Genomic DNA, 17,563 nt, shown 5'->3' on the forward strand with positions numbered 1-17,563 from the left:
CTGTTTTAGACCATATACACACCAGAATGGAATGTATAATCACCATGCCCATGCCTTCTCCTCAACTTTACTGAGGGCTGGGTTGAAGCTAGTTTGAAAGAAATTACTGTATCTCCTTCTTTAAGCATTAAGCATTCCTGGCAGAAATCCTTGCTTTATAACTAATTCCTCATTAGCACTCCTTTAGACCTGTATAACTGCACTGACTTTATGCTGCTCCTGGTCCAAGAAAAGGATTATCATCTCAGCACCAAAGTCTGCTCTTAATTAAACTGCTGCAGATATAGAAAAAAATCTACTGAAATAAACGGAATGGCTCTGGATTTACAGCAGCATAACCAAGATCAGAGTTTGTCCTATTGTTTCCCATCAAATCCATAATTTAGCATTATAAGGCATAGTGCTCTATACAAACTTCTTTTAGCTGGCAGGACCAGCTTATTTCACCCACCAGTAGTATGCCACAGTGGCAGACAACTACTTTAATGAATTTAATACTCTTTTATCTGAATTCCTTATGCAGGAAAGAAAACTACATTTGCAAATAAGAATATGGCACCTGCTTTAGCCTGAATAAAAGCATGAATGTGAAGAACAGGAAACCAAATATCTCACCCGGAGTGATGCTGAGCAGCTGCAACTTCCATGAACTTTATATGAGTTGCAAGAACTCAAGACCTCTGTGCATGGTATTTTAGTACATAATGCAAGGTCTTTTTCTGCTCTTTTCTTCCAGTTTGTCATTTATGCAAAGGAAGACACTAGATAAAATACTAAAGAAATTTCCGTGTGGAATCCAGATGCCTGAACGTAACTATACAAAGCAGAACTTGCAGTGGCAATGCATGTAGAAGCTTGATCAAAGAGAGATCACTAATCATGCACACACAGGTTGGATGAGGGGAAAAGGCCTGAGGAAAAACCGCATGAAAAATCTTCATTGCACAGTAGCTACATGATTGCTTCATAGCTTTTTATGGCCTTAAATCCAAGCTAAAAAAGACATTATCTAAGGTGGTCTGGGTGATGCAGCAAGGATATACAAGGGGAGGCTGAGGAAAGGGTAGCTGAGGTTTTGCAGCATTCCAGATTTCACTTACAAGTGATGGAATGGCTGTTAAGATCACTGGAATGATTTCTTGCATGAAGAAAGCAGGAACTCAAGAAAAGAAAGCAAGATAAGTATGTATGTTTTAGCAGAATTCTTCCTAACTACTAAATTATTATTGGCTGCATACCAAACACTCCACAGAGTGATAAACAACTGTTCATTTTATTTCACCAAACAAAAAGCCCATTGAAAGATTTCTACTATTACTGCATTCACTGGAACTCTCTTGGAAAATACAGTTTTGGACATACATCAAATACAACTTTCAGCTGAATAACTGCAGTGGCCTAAGTTACTTTTCAAACATGTCAAGAAAACGTTCTGTTCTCCAGGCAAGAGGAGAACAACACAGTGAAGCAGCGCACTAACTATAGGTATCAGACATTCCCTGAGGCTCAGAAATAGCTTCTCCTTTTAATTGCCAAGATTTCAGCAACTGGCCTTGTTTTCGGGAGAGCTGGAAGAGGGGGACAGTTTCACACACAGACCCCATTTTTGGTGGCAAGCCAGCAAAAACAGTAGGAATCCCCATATCCTGCCTTGCCACCAAAAAAAGGTATGTTTCCAACAGCTGTGTCAGCACACCAGTACATAGGGCCACACAGTAAACTGGAAAAACAAACCCATCTGGGTTAAAAAAAGTGTTACTAAAACCGGTGCTGCTTTTAATGCAAGCACTGGTTTGATCCCAGTGCAGAGTTACAAACAGCTGTGGCAGCACAACCGTGGGGCCATAGGTGGCGGTGGTGGCAGGGAAGACGAAATCCTTAAGATCTGCAGCCAGGAACAGGCTGTGCAGAACTGTGTATCAGGCTGTACATAAATGTCGCAGTGACACATCACATTTTCTTCAGAGGTAAAGCCAATTATGAAATCCCTCTCTGTGCTCTTTGTCCTGGCTGCTGCAGTTTGTCACCTCCCAAGTTGTGCATATCTTAAACTGGATCACAGAAACCATCTGGGTTAAGGAAGAAGAAATATCAAAAAGGGTTTGTTTTCTAATCTTGCCCTGTTGCATTAGCTCAGCTGCAGAAATTGTGAATTACAGGGCTAATGACTGACCATTTGCAAGCTCCTAAAATAGCTCTTGTGTCAAAAGAACCATAAAAGATCCTGAACATTTGAGTAAAAAATCAAAATCCTATAAAAATCAATCAACCCTAAGGTGCTTCTGAGTGGACAGCCCCAAACTGGAGGCAGAAAATGTCTGCGTCCAACTTGAAAACCCAGATCCAAATTTGATGAGTAATGGTCCTATGAAATGTTGTGCTCCCCACACTTTCATTTTCATGTATTTACATCCCCCATGTGTCTGTAAAACACTGCCAAAAGCAATTCTTGCTCTGCTGTTACAAATGGCTACCTGAAACATTAAGATAGTGGAGAAGCAGTCCCTCCCTGTTAGGTTCTGTGAATAATTGTTTTAGGCTCTTTCAATACATCAGTCACCTTTAATCAGAATCTGAAAGACATCTCTTACGTTTCTGAAGCTTGGTTCTCACACTCAGCAGCATCTAAACTCTGTGAGCAGTTCTGGAAATTAAAAAGCAAGAAACTTTTAAGCCTTTCCACTGTTCATAGCCTCCACTCATTGGTGCAACACCCTTTACCAGAACTGTTTAGACCACGTTTGTAACACCCACAAGTCACAATGTATTAAAGTTTGGCAGTCTGGTTACTGCAGACTAAAGTGGATCCCCACAGTAACAATTATTTTCTGCTTTACTGACTCAGGGAAACTCATTCTAGTTTTTCTCCCTTTACCTCCCATCAGCCCTTTCATTTCTATGCCACGTTTCTTCATTCTCCCTTGCACCTATTGTGTCTTTTGTGGTCAAAAACCCTACAGCTACTATTTCCCCATGTTGCTACTGGAGGCTTACACACAGACCTGCCCTAAACTTTCCTGTTCACTTGTTTGGCCACACCGCTGAGGATTGCCCAGTTCAGTAAAGCTAACTCGAAGTTGTGAGTCACTGTCAGGAGCTGCTGGGTTTCCAGTGTGTCCCTATGAAATGAGGGTTGCAATTGCAATTGTAATTGCAGGGGTTACACAAGCCGTGTAACGTGGTCAGAGCTCAGCACTGTGGCTGGCTACAACCATCGTGCAATGAAGGAACAGAAAGCACAGGTCACTTCAGGAAACAGGATTTTATAACCTAACAGGAGAAATTGGGGATTTTACCCCTCATTTCTCTTTTGAAGTGAATTTCAGTCAGTTTTACGTAAATATGTTGCACACACACACACATTTGAAAAGGAGTGCTCTCCAAGATCTTTACAATATCACAACTTCGGATCTTTCTGAAACCAGCAGCTTCACTCCCAAGCACCACCTCAGCACTCCTCTGAAAGGCTGCAGCGGCCTAGGCAAGCCGGAGAGCTGCTCTCAAATACCCTTTCTGTTCAACATGGACACAGCCTCCAGCCTCACAAAGGACCTTCCAGCTGGGAAAAGCAGGACCACATCCAGCTGTAGAAGCCAGCCGAGATAACCTCACGCTCGGAGCCCGCCTGCCTGGGCTGGCCCGGGGCACTGCCCTCACCTCTCGCCGGGCCCTCCTCACCAAGCCAGGCCACGACGCTGGTCCACCCGAGCCTCCAGCCCCTCTGAGGGGCAGCCACAGAGGCTTCCCGCACCCGACCTGTGGAGCCCCACAAGATCCACCTCACAGAGCCTCCCACCTCCGAGCCACCTACTCCTCCGCCCGTGGCGGCGGGCATCGAACCCTTAACTCTCTCCGGCATCCCGCCGCGCCTCGCGGGGTCGCTGTGGCAACCGCGTTCCCTCTCGGCGCCCCTCGGCCGCACTCCACCCCCGGCCCCGCCATCTCTGAGTCACGCGCTTCGCGATTGGGCCACAATTTCTCGCCGACCAATGGGAGCCGCCGGCTTGCAGCGGCGCAGCGCCCGCCGCTTTCGGCGCCATCTTGCCGCCGCGGGGGTAGCGGAGCACCGCATCGTGCCGGCCCCGCCATGCCGCACTACCAGGCCTGGGAGGAGTTCACGCGTGCTGCCGAGAAGCTCTACCTCGCCGACCCCATGAAGGTGGGGGGCGCCGCACCGACAGGCCTCGCGGGAGGGACGGGAGGGATGAGCGGCCGAGGTGGGCCTTCGCCGCTCGCGGTAGGCCCGGGGCGCAGCGGCTGTGTGGTGAGGCGGTGGCTGCGGCGGTCTCGGTTCGTGTCCTGTGGCTGCCCAGGGAGGCAGGCGGGCGCTGAGCCCACGCCGGCCGTGGAACCGGTTGTGGGGCGGCTTTCCAGGCAGGATGCGTGTCCCCGGCGGGCCGCGGACCCGTGTGCGGCGTGTGGCGGGACCTGCAGGTGTGCCCAGGGTGGCTGTGGCCTGCACCGGGCAGGTGGGAGGCAGCAGCCTCATGTAAGACCCCCAGATCGCGCGTAGAGTACGGCGCAATAAGTGGTGTTAGTGAGGTGCGGGCCTCGAGAACGGCACCTCAGAGACGTGCTCATTTACAGTGTGCCTCTGAGTTAGAACTGGGATTACGAGTTTTGCGGAATGAAAGGTGTGTCGGGAGTGGGTTTGGTTTATGAGATGAGAACCTTTAAGACTGCATCATTTGAATTCGTCTTTCTAAAAAGTTAAAGCATTTGTTAGGTCTTACGTGGTGATGCCTGCAGTGGCTTTGCAGACGGGAAGGTGCTTGCTTTCTAAAGAGTAATTGCTCTAAGAATATTCTTGCTGTATGACTGCATTTTGGTTTTGGTAACTTTTTCAGGAATGTAGTTTGTGCAACTGTTAACAGTAACTTTAAGTATTCAGAAAAAGTGCTATAATTTAGCCAAAGAGCAGCACAAAAGGCAGTGAGGAACTCATGCTTGAGAAAACATTAGGGAAAAAAAGACCTAGTTTTCTTCACCAAAAATAGAGAACATGGAGACACCTTCAGAAGTAGTTTGTAGCAGTGGTTTCCCCAATGCTGGGCATGTTTTAAGATTCGTCTGAACAGGGTGCTGGGACATCTAGTCTGGGTCATGCTTTGCCTGGAAAGATTGGACTAGATGATCTCTGAGATCTCTTCCAACCTGGTGTTCTGTGATTCTATGATCTGTCTTTAACTAGTGTAGGTGATGACTTCATATGCAGTTGCCACTATCTACTGACAGTAAAACTGTCTTGTTTTACCTTCTTATGCTCTGTAATAGTCAACGAAATGAAAGACAAGGGATGTTGCTGCAGACAGGAGTTCCTCTTCCTCTTTTCTGCAGGGGCCTCCAAAGGCAATCCCTCCCCATCCATGACAATAAACTTGTCTTGTACGAAGGAGTTTATGTAGGCTTCAGAGTTACGAGTACGGAGAGCAAGCCTGAGGAGCTTTTGTGTGTAACTTGGCTTGTCAAGGAGCTGAGGGAAGAACAAGAATCGTGGGAGAGAGTGCATGTTCTCCGTGGGCCAGTGAGCTGAGTAGTGAATGGTCCTGTCTTTTGTGGGAACAAGCTATCTATCAAGTCCATGTCTGCTTGTGGCAGCCTCTTTCTTTTGGAACAGTAGGAACTCTCAGTGAAGAGTTGAATCTTGAAAGCAGTTAATTGGAAAGAAGTTCTTCAGTCTTCTGATTTTAATTACTTAGAAAGTGTTCCTCTTTGTATCTTCCCTTTCCACTTGCAAAAACATCAGAACACTTCAAATCTGTCTGTAGGCAGTGGTGCAGCTATTGAAATAACTGTGGTGACTGGAAGTATGACTGGTTTACATATCAGGTTAGGTATCATAGAAGAAAAAGTACTACTGTTAAGCTTACCTCACTGAGTTAATCCCTTTCAAGTCTTCATTTAGACTTGATTTTAGATTTAGACTTTTTTGTGTGTGTGTTTATAAGGTTATAAACACAAGCTTCCAGTTACTTCTTCTGAAGTGTCTTGTGTTGCCACACCTCCTGTGGTTCATCCTGCCTGTCACTGAGGTCTCTGCAGTTCTCCTTGTTGTATTTACCATGGTTTTGAACATGTCTGATGTGAAGTTTCTGATGCTGCTGTAATACTGGTTTAATATGTTAGGCAGGGAGATGTGATGGTTCAACTCCCACATCGTCCTGGCTGTGGGATTAGTGGTCACCATGGAGATGAAAATATGAAGCAGTACATATTTATAATAAAAGATAGTCTGAATGGGCAGATTACCTTCAGGTATGCTCTTAGAATTGTTAACTGTGGACCTTAATTCTTACAATTTGTCATTTCAGGTGCGGGTTGTTCTCAAATATCGCCACTGTGATGGGAACCTCTGTATCAAAGTCACGGATGATGTAGCTGTAAGTACAGAATATATTCCTCTTTCAGGGCTTATTGTGCCTCTCACAGACTTGCATTTTGCTGTCAGTCAACTTGAGACCTCTTGGCTGTTGCCTTCAGAGTGCCTGACTGTTCTCTAAACTTGTGCTCAGCCTTCCTTAGTTGCTGTGTCTGTGACTGACACTGACCTGTGGTTCAACTCTGCACAGTCCAGGAAAAGTAACACTTCAGTGTCCTTCACAGGTGCCAGCATAATTCAGGATTTTAGGAAAACAAGCACTACAAAAATCTTGCAAGCTCTCTCTATCTGAAAATGCTTCATGGAGTGACATTGGTGACTTCTGCTGAAGCTTTTCAGGAGCATCTTCAAACACAGGCGTCTAGTAGTGTGAGTGTGGCCCTTTTCATTTGCTCAGAGTGGTGACAACTTCCAGCCATAGGTTAAGCTCCTTTTTGGTGATTTTGAGACAGTGGAGTGGTGATGAGACTGAAAGACAAGATTCCATTGCAGTTCAGAGATCCCATTTTCTGAAATGCTGCCATGGTGTTCGGTACTCATTCAGTGAATACTGGAACATACATGCAATATGGAATTCTGCACTGTTCTTCCCAGGGCTGTTCAAGGAGGTGGAGCAGCTGTGCTTACTGGTTGCTTTTGTTCTAAATAGCCTGGAAGGGCACTTAGAAACATTGGGGTGGGTGGGGTTAGGGTGGTGGGCATTGGTGTATGTGTGCTAATGTACATGACAGTGCCAGGTTCTTGCTGCTAGTGATGTAGCCAAGTTGTTTTTCTGCAGTTCAGGGTAAGCAACAGTAGTCTGCCCTTCTCTGATCTTTAGACGTGGAAAAAGTCAAATTTCTTCTTTCTAGGAAAAGTAGCCTGGCATGATATTCCAATAGCTGTGAGAGATGTGGAACTCCACTTCTTGATAGGGTGATAGGGCTTGACATGGGTGAGATGTTGAGTTCAGGGCACTGATAACAGGGGGAATGGGGGCAGTTTAGTTGAAATCTTCCATACGGGAAGTTGGAGTAGGCTGGTTCATGACTGTGAACTCTTTTCAGTTACAGGCTTTCTTCCCTGCTTCCAGTCAGGGAAAGACTCTCCACTGGGAGATGGCAGGGAATTGGTTTAGTTTGGGATTTTGGGGGGGGGCTGCCTTTTTTCTAAAGGCAAGAAGGGAAGTTTTCTTTGCTCAATCTGTAGAACTCATACGGTTGAAGGAAAAAAGAAACTGTCTCTAACTTAAAATAGGAATGTAATACTGGGAAAGTCACTGTGTTCACAGCACTGAGGAATGGAGTATTATGAGTTTTTTCACTGTTAGATCAGCCTGGGCAGTCATACTGAGGCTGTACAAATATAAGGAATTACTTAGTCAGCAAAAAAAACCCTAAGCAGTTTTATTGTAAGTCACTATTGCTTGTCCCTTTTGCATTCACAGACTTGTCATATCAAAGAGTTCCTTTTTATCTTAATCAGATGCAGTGTTCCTTATTTAGGCCTGTCTTACATTTTGCCTAAGGGAAGGGATCCCCAGCAGTGAGAAATACTGATTTTGTGTCACTGGCAGTGTAACACCAAGGGCTGTGAAAGGCAAGATAAACTTACTTCCAGAATACAGTGAAATAGGAAAGGAATTACAGATTTAAAATCTGGTTTTGTTTTTTTAGAGATCACAAACAGGAGTGTCTTTAAAGACAGCTTTAACCCTAAGTTTTAGCACCTTCTCTGGGAGAATAAAAAACAGGATAAATCATGAGCTTCCCTATTTTCAAAATGGAAGGTGTGAGCCTTTCAAAGAAACTTGTGTCAACACAGATGTGTTTTAAAACAGGGTAGACTAGATGTTGTTGCTGCTGCTGATTGGTAATAACATGCCGCAAATGAACATTTAAGTACTTGTTTTATGTGTTCCAAGCATAAATATCTTGCAGCTATAAACAGGATAAAACCAGTTTGAGTGAAATCTGATGTGAATCAACTTTTTCTTACAGTGTTTGCTGTATAGAACAGACCAGGCACAAGACGTAAAGAAGATTGAGAAATTCCACAGTCAGCTCATGCGACTCATGGTGGCGAAGGAATCCCGCAGTGCTGCCATGGAAACAGACTGAACTGCTGCAAATACAATAAGTGCTCCCGTCATATTTCACTGGAAGAAGGTATCTCTTGGATTTGAACGAATACTGAGACAGGAGATGCTTTCATGGACTAAGTGGACTGATGGCGAGTCTGCAGCATTTCCCCTCCCACCCTCCAGGCTCTGCTTTGGAAAACTAGGGAAATAAATGCTTTCAGTTGAAAGCTTATATTTATTTTGGGGAATTGAACAAGAAACTAGTCTTACCCAGTAGGTATGCTAAGAAGACAAGTAAATATTTAAAATCTATAGTACTTTAATCTGAATTTGATGGGCCACAAGCTTATTTCTGGAAAGTAACTATTTCATACAGGTTTCATTGTGTTCCTACGTTATGCTGGTATATTTGCACAGTGGGAAGGTGTATTAACCTGACTAGTACTGTAGCATGATGACTGGATCTAATAAATATCTACATGAATGATACACATCAGTGGGGTTTAGGAGAACAGATGTTTTCTGCACTGCAGTGTTAAAATTGCCATTTTCTATTAGCACTGTCATTAGCAAGACTTCAGCTTTTACTATTGATCTTGGTCATAAGCTGTGCATTATCTGTGATGCAGTTTGTAGAACTCTTACATTGTTTAAATAAAACTTCCGTATTTTAAAAATGGAAGTAGAATTTTGCCTAAACATTGCTAGAGATGGGTGAGAAACTGGGAGTTTCTTTTCTGCTTATGAAAATATTAAAGAGTAGTGGCTTTTTTCCAGACTTGGAACTATTTCAGACTAGCCAGGGGACCTTTTCCCATCATTGCTTCAGGCATTGTTGAAGTATATCAGCAAGACAATTTCTGGAAGCTCTTGCCTGTTGTATTAATAGAAAAAAATGCAGCCAAACACTCCAGCTTCCTTATTTTAGCAGTTTGCAAACTGCATTTTCAGATATTATATGTGGCAGATGGATGTCAGCCAACTGAATCAATGGCTGAAAACCAGCTTAATAAACACTTAAAATACCACTGTCAAAAACGGACCAATGCTTCTGTGGTTTAGACTTGTTTTTCACGGTACCTCTGGGAAGGTGATGGAAGGCTTTTTGCTGGAAATCCCAGTAGCTGAAATGGAACTTGCTTTGACTAGTTCTTGCATACTTAAAACCAGATGAGTATTTTAATGAGATTAGCTTATTGGCATAACTAGACTTTTCCAGGACTAATGTTTTGGGTTAAAACAAGCCACAAAAGTCTGTAGTGGCATTTATGTAACAAAACAATCGACTGAAATAGCTACCTGCTGTCACATAAAAATAACTGAGCTACTTGGAAGCAGTGGAGTTCCCACATTTGCCAAAGGCTTGGAAAAAACTCCAGGCTTGAATATTGCATTAGAGCACCCTTTTAACTGAACATATGACGATGCATATTGTTGGAATAGAGCTAAATTCCCAGTGAAGACTCGCATCCTAGTCTACAGGAGTGACTGGTATGTATGTAATGGTTTTGGGTTTGTATTGGCTTTTGAAATACAAATAAATCCAGAGAGAAGGTAAAACTTTGTTTGAAGTTAATAAAGATACTGTAATAGTGAGCGTTTTCCTTGATGCTCCAAATTATTTTCCTAATGTTTGCAATATAATATATTAAGTAGTTGAACCACTTTTGTCTGAAGTACTGCTCTGTGCTATGAATGGTCCCTACACAAAGTCATGCAAAGATTTAAGCTGTTAAACTGGCAGGTGAAAAGGCTGCAGCTGTTATGGTGTAGTTTTTGGATCTCTCTTATAAAATGGTTTGGCATGTAGATGTCTTCTGTGAGCTGAAGTACAGAAAGGCTGGATTGATCTTTTAAGGTCTCTTCCAACCCAAACCATTCTCTGATGATGATACTTGCTTATGCTTGGAGGATACAGTAAAGAGGGAGAGAAAGAAGACTGTGGACAGACTTAGTGTGTGTATATGTATTTATATATATATATATATTTAAGCAGGTTTTAGAAGGGGGGTACTGTTGTCCAGTGGAGATGGGGATGACAGTACTATGTAGTAGAGTAGCGGCTGTCAAGCAAAAGAAGCAGGGAAATGGATTTCTGTTTTTCTGAATTCAGAGATTATTTCTGTAAAACCATAAGGAAAGACTAATGCTACTTTTGTATGAGATGTGTTGTTCAGCTTGTTCTCCGTATACTCAGAAAAACTAGGGTGGTTCTGTGCAGTCAAGAATACCAATAAATCTACTGCTTGAAAAGAAAAGAAAAAAAGCTTTTGGAAACAACTGGTGCTTCTTGACTGTCCTGGAGTTTTCAGCAACTTCAGTAGTGTGTGTGAGCTCAAAGCTCTGCTTTTTTTGCTCTTGAGGGTGCATATGTACACTGATCACTTCCCTGACAAACCTTTAAGTCCATCATATTGCAATACTCAAATGTGGCCATTGGTATGTGATGAAAAACCCAGCTTGATGTGGTTGCTTATGCCAAAGGGTGACTGGATGCTCTGTGTGTGAAGCACTGAATTTGGCAGCCCAGCATGTGAGCAAATGCTTCTGATCACCACGTGGGAGTTTGTGCCAGTCACAGGCACAAACAGGAGCAGATGGGCTACGTGTGCTGCTAGAAACAGGTAATCTTTGAGAAGGGGAATGATTAAAAAGGACCTTTTTGCTTGCTGTAGCTAATTTTGTTGCTGCATGTTAGTTATCTTCAGTAATTGCTCTGTTTTGTGAGAACAGTTTAATAAAGAATATTGTTATTGCACAAAGAAATTGGATTAGTTTACCCATGGAATTTATTCTGGTTTTCTGGTGTTCTCACTTCCCGGATTCTCTTGAGTGCCTTTAATTAAATTCTTTCTTTGTGCATAGCACTTAAGCTTTGTGTCTCAAATCTTCCGTGCACTACTATCACTTCTGTTTTCCTTAAGGGGTTTTAACCCTGATCTTCTACAGTGTAGTCTGTTCTGTAAAGTGTATTCTGGATTACATAAAGATCCTTAAATTATCTGTAGAAGTGGGACTTTTGATGACAGGTCTTTGATTTAGAGATCCTTATGAAAGGGGCCTGTGTTTCCACTTATGTCCCGACCTGACACTTCTAAGAGTGACAGATTTATTCTGTAAAATTGGATGCTTTGGTACACAGGTCTGTCACAATGGGAAGTGGAACTGAAGCCAAGCAGGTGCGTTTAAAAATGTTTTAACTTGTCAAAATAATTACATTTTATCTCTGTAAGTTCCTTCCTGCAGTATAAAAGTGGCTGTCAATATTTTGCTATAATAAATGGGAAGAAAGCCTGCTTTCTGCCAGATGTGATTAAGACTTACAGAATCACCAGGCTGGAAGGGACCTTAAAGCTCATCCAGTTCCAGTCCCCTGCCACAGGCAGGGACATCTTCCACTAGAGCAGGTTGCTCCAAGCCCTGTCCAACCTGGCCTTGAACAATGCCAGGGATGGGGCAGCCACAGCATCTCTGGGCACCCTGTGCCAGCGCCTCAGCACCCTCACAGTAATTAGTATGTTCCTAATACCTAATCTAAATCTCCCCTCTTTCATCTTAAAGCTGTTCCCCCTTGTTCTGTCACTAGGGGCCCTTGTGAAAGTCCCTCTCCAGATTTCTTGTAGGCTTAGATGATACCACAGGTTGCTGTTAAAAGATGACGTTATCTGGAAGCCCTCATATTATAGGCAGAACAAATCCTCTCCATTCATCTTAGAATCATAGAATCATTTAGTAAGGATGGTAACAAGCTGTTATGCCTGCAGTGCACCAGTGCTTTTTTCACTTCTGGCTTTATGGGAAAAAATGATACTGTAACTACCTTTTAAGTGAAGTTTGAGATCTAAAGTAGAAAAATGAATATATAGCAAATAGATGTGGTTTTTCTGTATAATTTACTCTCATCTAGACTGCAGCTTCTGCACAAGTCCAATTTCCTTCAAGAGTCTGTGAATGTTAGTGGGTGACTTTAGGGAGTAGAAGCTTAGCTGAAAACAGTATTCTTCTTTGTACAATATGCTCTGTGCTAAGGAAACTTTGAAATTAATTGAATGGAACAAAGCTGTTTTGGTCAAGTGTATCTTAGGAGTCTTGTAAGATAACTTTTTAAAGGAAACTGAAGAACTAATCCTAGTTTTTTACTCAAGTTATTAATGATTACTTCTCAAGACATGGGGTGTCAGTTCTGAAAAGCTGATACCACTTTAAAGGTAGATGATGCATGACTCAATACAAATGTTTGTTTATGAAGATTTTATCTTTTATAAAGGCTTTGAGAGTTCAAAGTTTAAATACAATCTACAGTTGAATTGTCTTTGTTGCTGGGGATGACAAAAACACGCCTTTCATCTCTTACTACTTTTACCATAAGTAAAAGACAGGCTTCCAGATGAACCTACCCACCTTTCTGCTGGGCTGAGTTGCTATGTGCTGAAGGCAGGTGTGGACTTTTGAGTTTATAGAATTGTTAGTTTAAAGATGAGAATGATGCCACAGTATTTCAGCGGGAGATTAGTTACTCAGCAAAATACAAAACATGGTAGCTTGCTAAGCCCTGCTGATTATGCAAGCTTATGTAGGTCCTGCAACTGCTTTAACAGCCTAAATGCTCCCAAGAGAATGTGGGCTTAAAGTGGACCATGCCTGTGGAAACTGAGCAAATAAAACCATGGTCACAGGATGATAGCAGAGTTAACTGCCTTCGTGCAAGTACAGGCCCTATTGTTGAACAATCTTTGCTTCTGGTGAAGGCAGTGCTTATTTTCTGTGCCAAAGCTAGTTATAGGTGTGAGTCCTCTAATGGGAACGCAATTACTTTCTGACCTTCTAGAAGTATCTTAAGTAATGAGTGCAATTTCTGAGTGATCTTAGGTGGAAATAGTCTAATAGCATTGTACTCAGCCTGTAAGTACTCCTCATACAGGAAGTGTGAATGTCAGTGTTATAAAACTGAAGAGTATGGTGCTTCTCTTAATGTTGGTGTTTATGAAAGTGTTTTCTATTTAAATTAAGATCAGCTCTGTAGATGTTTTGCTTTGTTTTTGTAGCAAGTTTTGATTTTGTGCTCACATTCTTTGCCTCCTTTTTTGTGGCAGTTTTTAGTCATTTTATTAGAACTTAAACCACCAGTTGTACCGAGAGGTCTGGGAGAGATTGAGTTTTGTGTTTTTATTTTCTTTGAAGTTCTGTTTGCATGTTGGGTTCATGTTTTGTCTAGAAGAAGTGGTATCTGTTCATAAAAGGACTAGTCTGTATTGTTCTGCTGCTACTGAGCAGAATCTTCCTGAGTACAGGCATGTGTTTACAGCAAGATTCTAGAGCTTCTTGGAGAGGAGGCTGAGTTGTCTGGACACCTACTGAATAGCTTTACTGGCTGATAGTGAGCAGGTAGGAATTTGCTTCTTGCATTGGCTAGCAGAAATACATATTTTAACTGGGTTGCTCATGCATGTAAAGACAGCCATCTATAATACAGTTCTGCTATCATTATGTGGCTGAAAGATGAAAGGCTTGCCTCAGGGCTCTGACAAATGAGCTCTGGCAAACTGTGTGTGGCTTAAAGATGCTACCTCCCAAAGGCATCTGCTCTTTTCTGGAGTCAGCAGGCAAGAGGGTGAACTAATGCCTTAAATGTGTTCCTGTGAAAGTGTCTTACTGCAAACTGCCATAAAGGATACGTTTTAAATCTGGGGGCAGGAAGGAAACTGACCTTCTCAGTGAGTGATTGACAGCTGTGTTTTTTTATTAAACACATTGGCTGTGGTGGTGCTGGCCTATGAACAAGATTCACTAGGGATTATTTGTTTGTGCCCAGAGGCAAGCTTTTCCTCTGTGTTGGTCACACAGCAGACCCACATAACATGACTATATTTAAACATGCAGAGAACCAGCCATGTTTTAACAGAGCAAACAGCTGCTTTGCAAATAGCTTCTTAACCACTGCAGCATCATTGATCATCTAATGAAACTGCAAGGCCTAGGATTCCATGGTCAATATAACAGCTGGTTGCTGGTCCCTGTTGCTTCTGTTACCCTGATTCCAGTGTGCCTCAGAGCCTCAGCTGAACCTTTTGGATGTACAGTGCGTCAGAGAAGTCCTTAATGTTCTGGAGAGCTGCCAGTTTGGTTATTCTGCCTGGCTCTGTGCTGAAGTGGCTTCACAGAAGGTCAGATGGGTGCTAGAGAGGGTTAGGGTTAGGAGGGTCAGAACAATAGGAACAAAAGAGCCAGCAGTTAGACTTGCTTAAGCTGCCATGGAACCCCAGCCTAAATACCTTGCATCTTGTAACTTCCCTGACTTGCTTGTAAAAGCCTCCTGTCCGTCCTGTTAAATGCTGTGTAATGTACATGCCATACAATAGTTACCTAAAGATTCAGTATGTCTGAATGCATTGTTCTATAATGGTACAGAAAGTGTGGGACTAAAGACTGTAGATGATACTCCCCCTAATGGCCTGTAGCACTCTGGTAGCCTCTCAAATGGAGTAACCAGAATTGAAGATACAATACAAGGTGAAGATTATATTATGGATTTTTTTTACAAAACTGTGTGTCCTGGGTTCAGCAGTAGCAGTCATTTTTCCCCTTCTTGGTAGCTGGTGTAGTGCAATGTTTTGACTTTCAGCTCGGGAACAGAGCTGATAACAAGCGATGTTTTGGTTTGGCCAAGGACTTTGTGAGCCTCATGCTCTGCCAAGGAGGAGGGGAAGCCGGGAGGAAGCAGAGACAGGACACCTGACCCAAACTGACCAAAGAAGTATTCCATACCACAGCACGTCATGCCCAGGATGTAACCGGGAGTTAGCCGGAAGGGCTGGGAGACTGCAGGGTTGGAGGAGGTATCGGTCTGAGCTTGGTCGGGCTGGGGGGCATCGGTCGGCTGGTGGTGAGGTGTTGTATTCTCTTCCCTTGTTATTTCCTGTATCATTATTATCATTGGTGGTAGCAGTAGTGATCTGTGTTATACCTTAGTTACTAAACTGTTCTTATCTCAACCTGTGGGAGTTGCATTCTTTTCGATTTTCCTCTCCGTCCCTCCGCGAGCAGGGGGAGGGCAAGAAAAGGGAGGGAAGTGAGCGAACGAATTACCTGACTGGGTTTAAACCACGACACTGTGGTGTAACTCTTAACATTCTTGAAGTGCTGATTTAAGAAGGGCTCAGCATGTAGGAAGGTGTATGGACTGCCATAGTAACCACTCTTGTGCAGCAGATCCAAACCAATACATTCTGAAGGTGCCTCCAGAATACATCCAGGTGGCTGAACCTTGAAACACAAACCCTGAAACACCTACTGTGTGTGATTTCATTGGGGGTGAGGATGGGTTATCTTGATTTCATGATCAGTTTTCCTTCCCTGTTCTAACTTCTCTGTTAAGCTTCCTTCTTTTCTGGCTCTTCAGTCCTTTCTTCTTCACTTGTTTTAAACTTACTCTTCAGACATGTTCCTCTTCCTCTATAGAGCTGATAATGGTGACTTTTTGGTTTGCTTGGGGGAAGACGATTGTTATGCAGTTGCATCTTCACATTCTACTTGTGGGCGTTAATAGAGGATTTTGTTCTCAAATCTGAGCTTTGGTAGAGGAAGATTCTCCATTGTCACACTTGCCAAGAATACATGTGTACATGTCACAGAAGCATTAATAATAGACTACATGACCACTTCTTTATCCAATAATATAATCCAATAGTATAAGTATATCCAATAGTATAAGAAAATAGTTTTTGGGATATCAAAAAAGTACTTAGGCTTCAGCAAATAAGAAGATCCTTCTGCTTGTGAACCAGAAGCATCTTATGGTCAGTACCATTAAAGCACAGCTGAAAAACTAGTACTTAATGATTGGCAATTTAAGAGTGTTAACACTCTCAGGAAGACATACATATACATAAGAGTGGCATCTCCACAGCAGGAACTTTGAACTATCCTGTCTGCTTCATGAAAGAAAGAACTGGAAGGCCCTAAGGAGAGCCTGGATGACTGAAGATGCCTGTTTTAAGAACACGGGACAAGCTGGATGAAGTATGAAATTACTTCTTTAACAAGCTGGAGAGGCTGGAGTTACTGGCTAGCTAGAGTTTGGAGCTGGCATTGTTATAACATTTTTTCTATCCCCTATTTGTTATTTTTCATTAACTAAAATAGTCAAACACAGAATCTGTATGGTAGCTGTAATAAACTTATGACAGTGTGACATAATGCAGTTGCATTTCTGTCATCCTATAAAGGTTATGTTTTACCATGAAACACAGTCGTATCTATATGTGTGTGAAATCCCCGTGGTCCTACAGCAGCGAGATGGGTTGCTACTAACACTTTTGTTGTCTAAAACAAAGCTGTGTGGACCTGCTGGTGAAGACAATTGCCTAAGTAGGGGTAAAACTCCCACCTAGCATGTTTGGGGTGGAAGAAGAAAACAGGAAAGCTGTACTTACAGAATGATTTATGCACTTGTTGCTTTAAGACATTTAAAACATTACATTTAGCTACTAATTGCTGCTCATAGCAACATGGCGTGAGAACTGCACCACATACTCTGTGCAAAGGACTGCCTTAGCTGACTGGGATGGTTTGATGGGAGAGGTTGAGAGATGTGAAGGGAATTGTCTGTGATCACGAGGTTTTTGTTTAAGACTCTTCTTCAACAATGCAAACAGAGAACTGATGTGGTGCAGAGGTGATGAAAAGGTAAAACTGGAACTTGGGAGGGAAGTGATAGGTGAAAACCGTGACTGGGTGGAAAACCCTCAAGGAGCTGATGAAGAAATTAAGTCGCTTGTTAGGTACTTACGGATAGGCTTAGTTGCTACCGCTGGACCTCCTGAGGCTTGCTCTGGGCTTTCTCACCAAGTTTGGAAGACAGGCTTTGAAGAATCCAGGGAAAAGCACCCTGGTACATGAGTTCTTAGTGTTCCGTGAGGCACATAGCTGTGCTGCACAGGACAGCAGCTGGGCAGCTGTAAGCAATCTGCAGGTGCTTTTCCTCACTCATTCCTATTACAGCGCTGTGAGTGCTGGTGAGATCGGTTGAGGAGCCACTTGGGAAGCTCACACGTAGCTGCTGTGCCCGAATTCTGGCATTCCAACGGTGATTTAAGTGTTTACCGGTCTGCAGCCTGTAGCGC

At 43.0% G+C, this 17,563-nt stretch overlaps 1 protein-coding gene and 1 long non-coding RNA gene across 2 annotated transcripts; one reads left to right on the forward strand and one right to left on the reverse strand.

The window, feature by feature from the left end:
• Window positions 1-1,254: 1,254 nt before the first annotated feature.
• LOC134157275 (uncharacterized) lies at window positions 1,255-3,741 on the reverse strand. Its single transcript, XR_009962252.1, has 3 exons — window positions 3,658-3,741; window positions 2,592-2,644; window positions 1,255-2,069 (listed from the first exon to the last, which is right to left on the reverse strand). It is a non-coding gene; the product is annotated as an uncharacterized LOC134157275 (long non-coding RNA).
• A 251-nt stretch (window positions 3,742-3,992) lies between these two features.
• SRP9 (signal recognition particle 9) lies at window positions 3,993-10,001 on the forward strand. Its single transcript, XM_062606049.1, has 3 exons — window positions 3,993-4,159; window positions 6,312-6,380; window positions 8,359-10,001. Exons 1-3 carry the CDS (start codon window positions 4,088-4,090, stop codon window positions 8,476-8,478), a joined length of 261 nt encoding a protein of 86 aa, XP_062462033.1. The 5' UTR covers window positions 3,993-4,087; the 3' UTR covers window positions 8,479-10,001.
• Window positions 10,002-17,563: the final 7,562 nt, after the last annotated feature.

Source organism: Pezoporus occidentalis, unplaced genomic scaffold (assembly GCF_034315485.1).
Source record: "Pezoporus occidentalis ecotype Australia unplaced genomic scaffold, CSIRO_AGI_Poc_V1 ctg93, whole genome shotgun sequence".
In the NCBI taxonomy this organism is placed as follows: domain Eukaryota; kingdom Metazoa; phylum Chordata; class Aves; order Psittaciformes; family Psittacidae; genus Pezoporus; species Pezoporus occidentalis.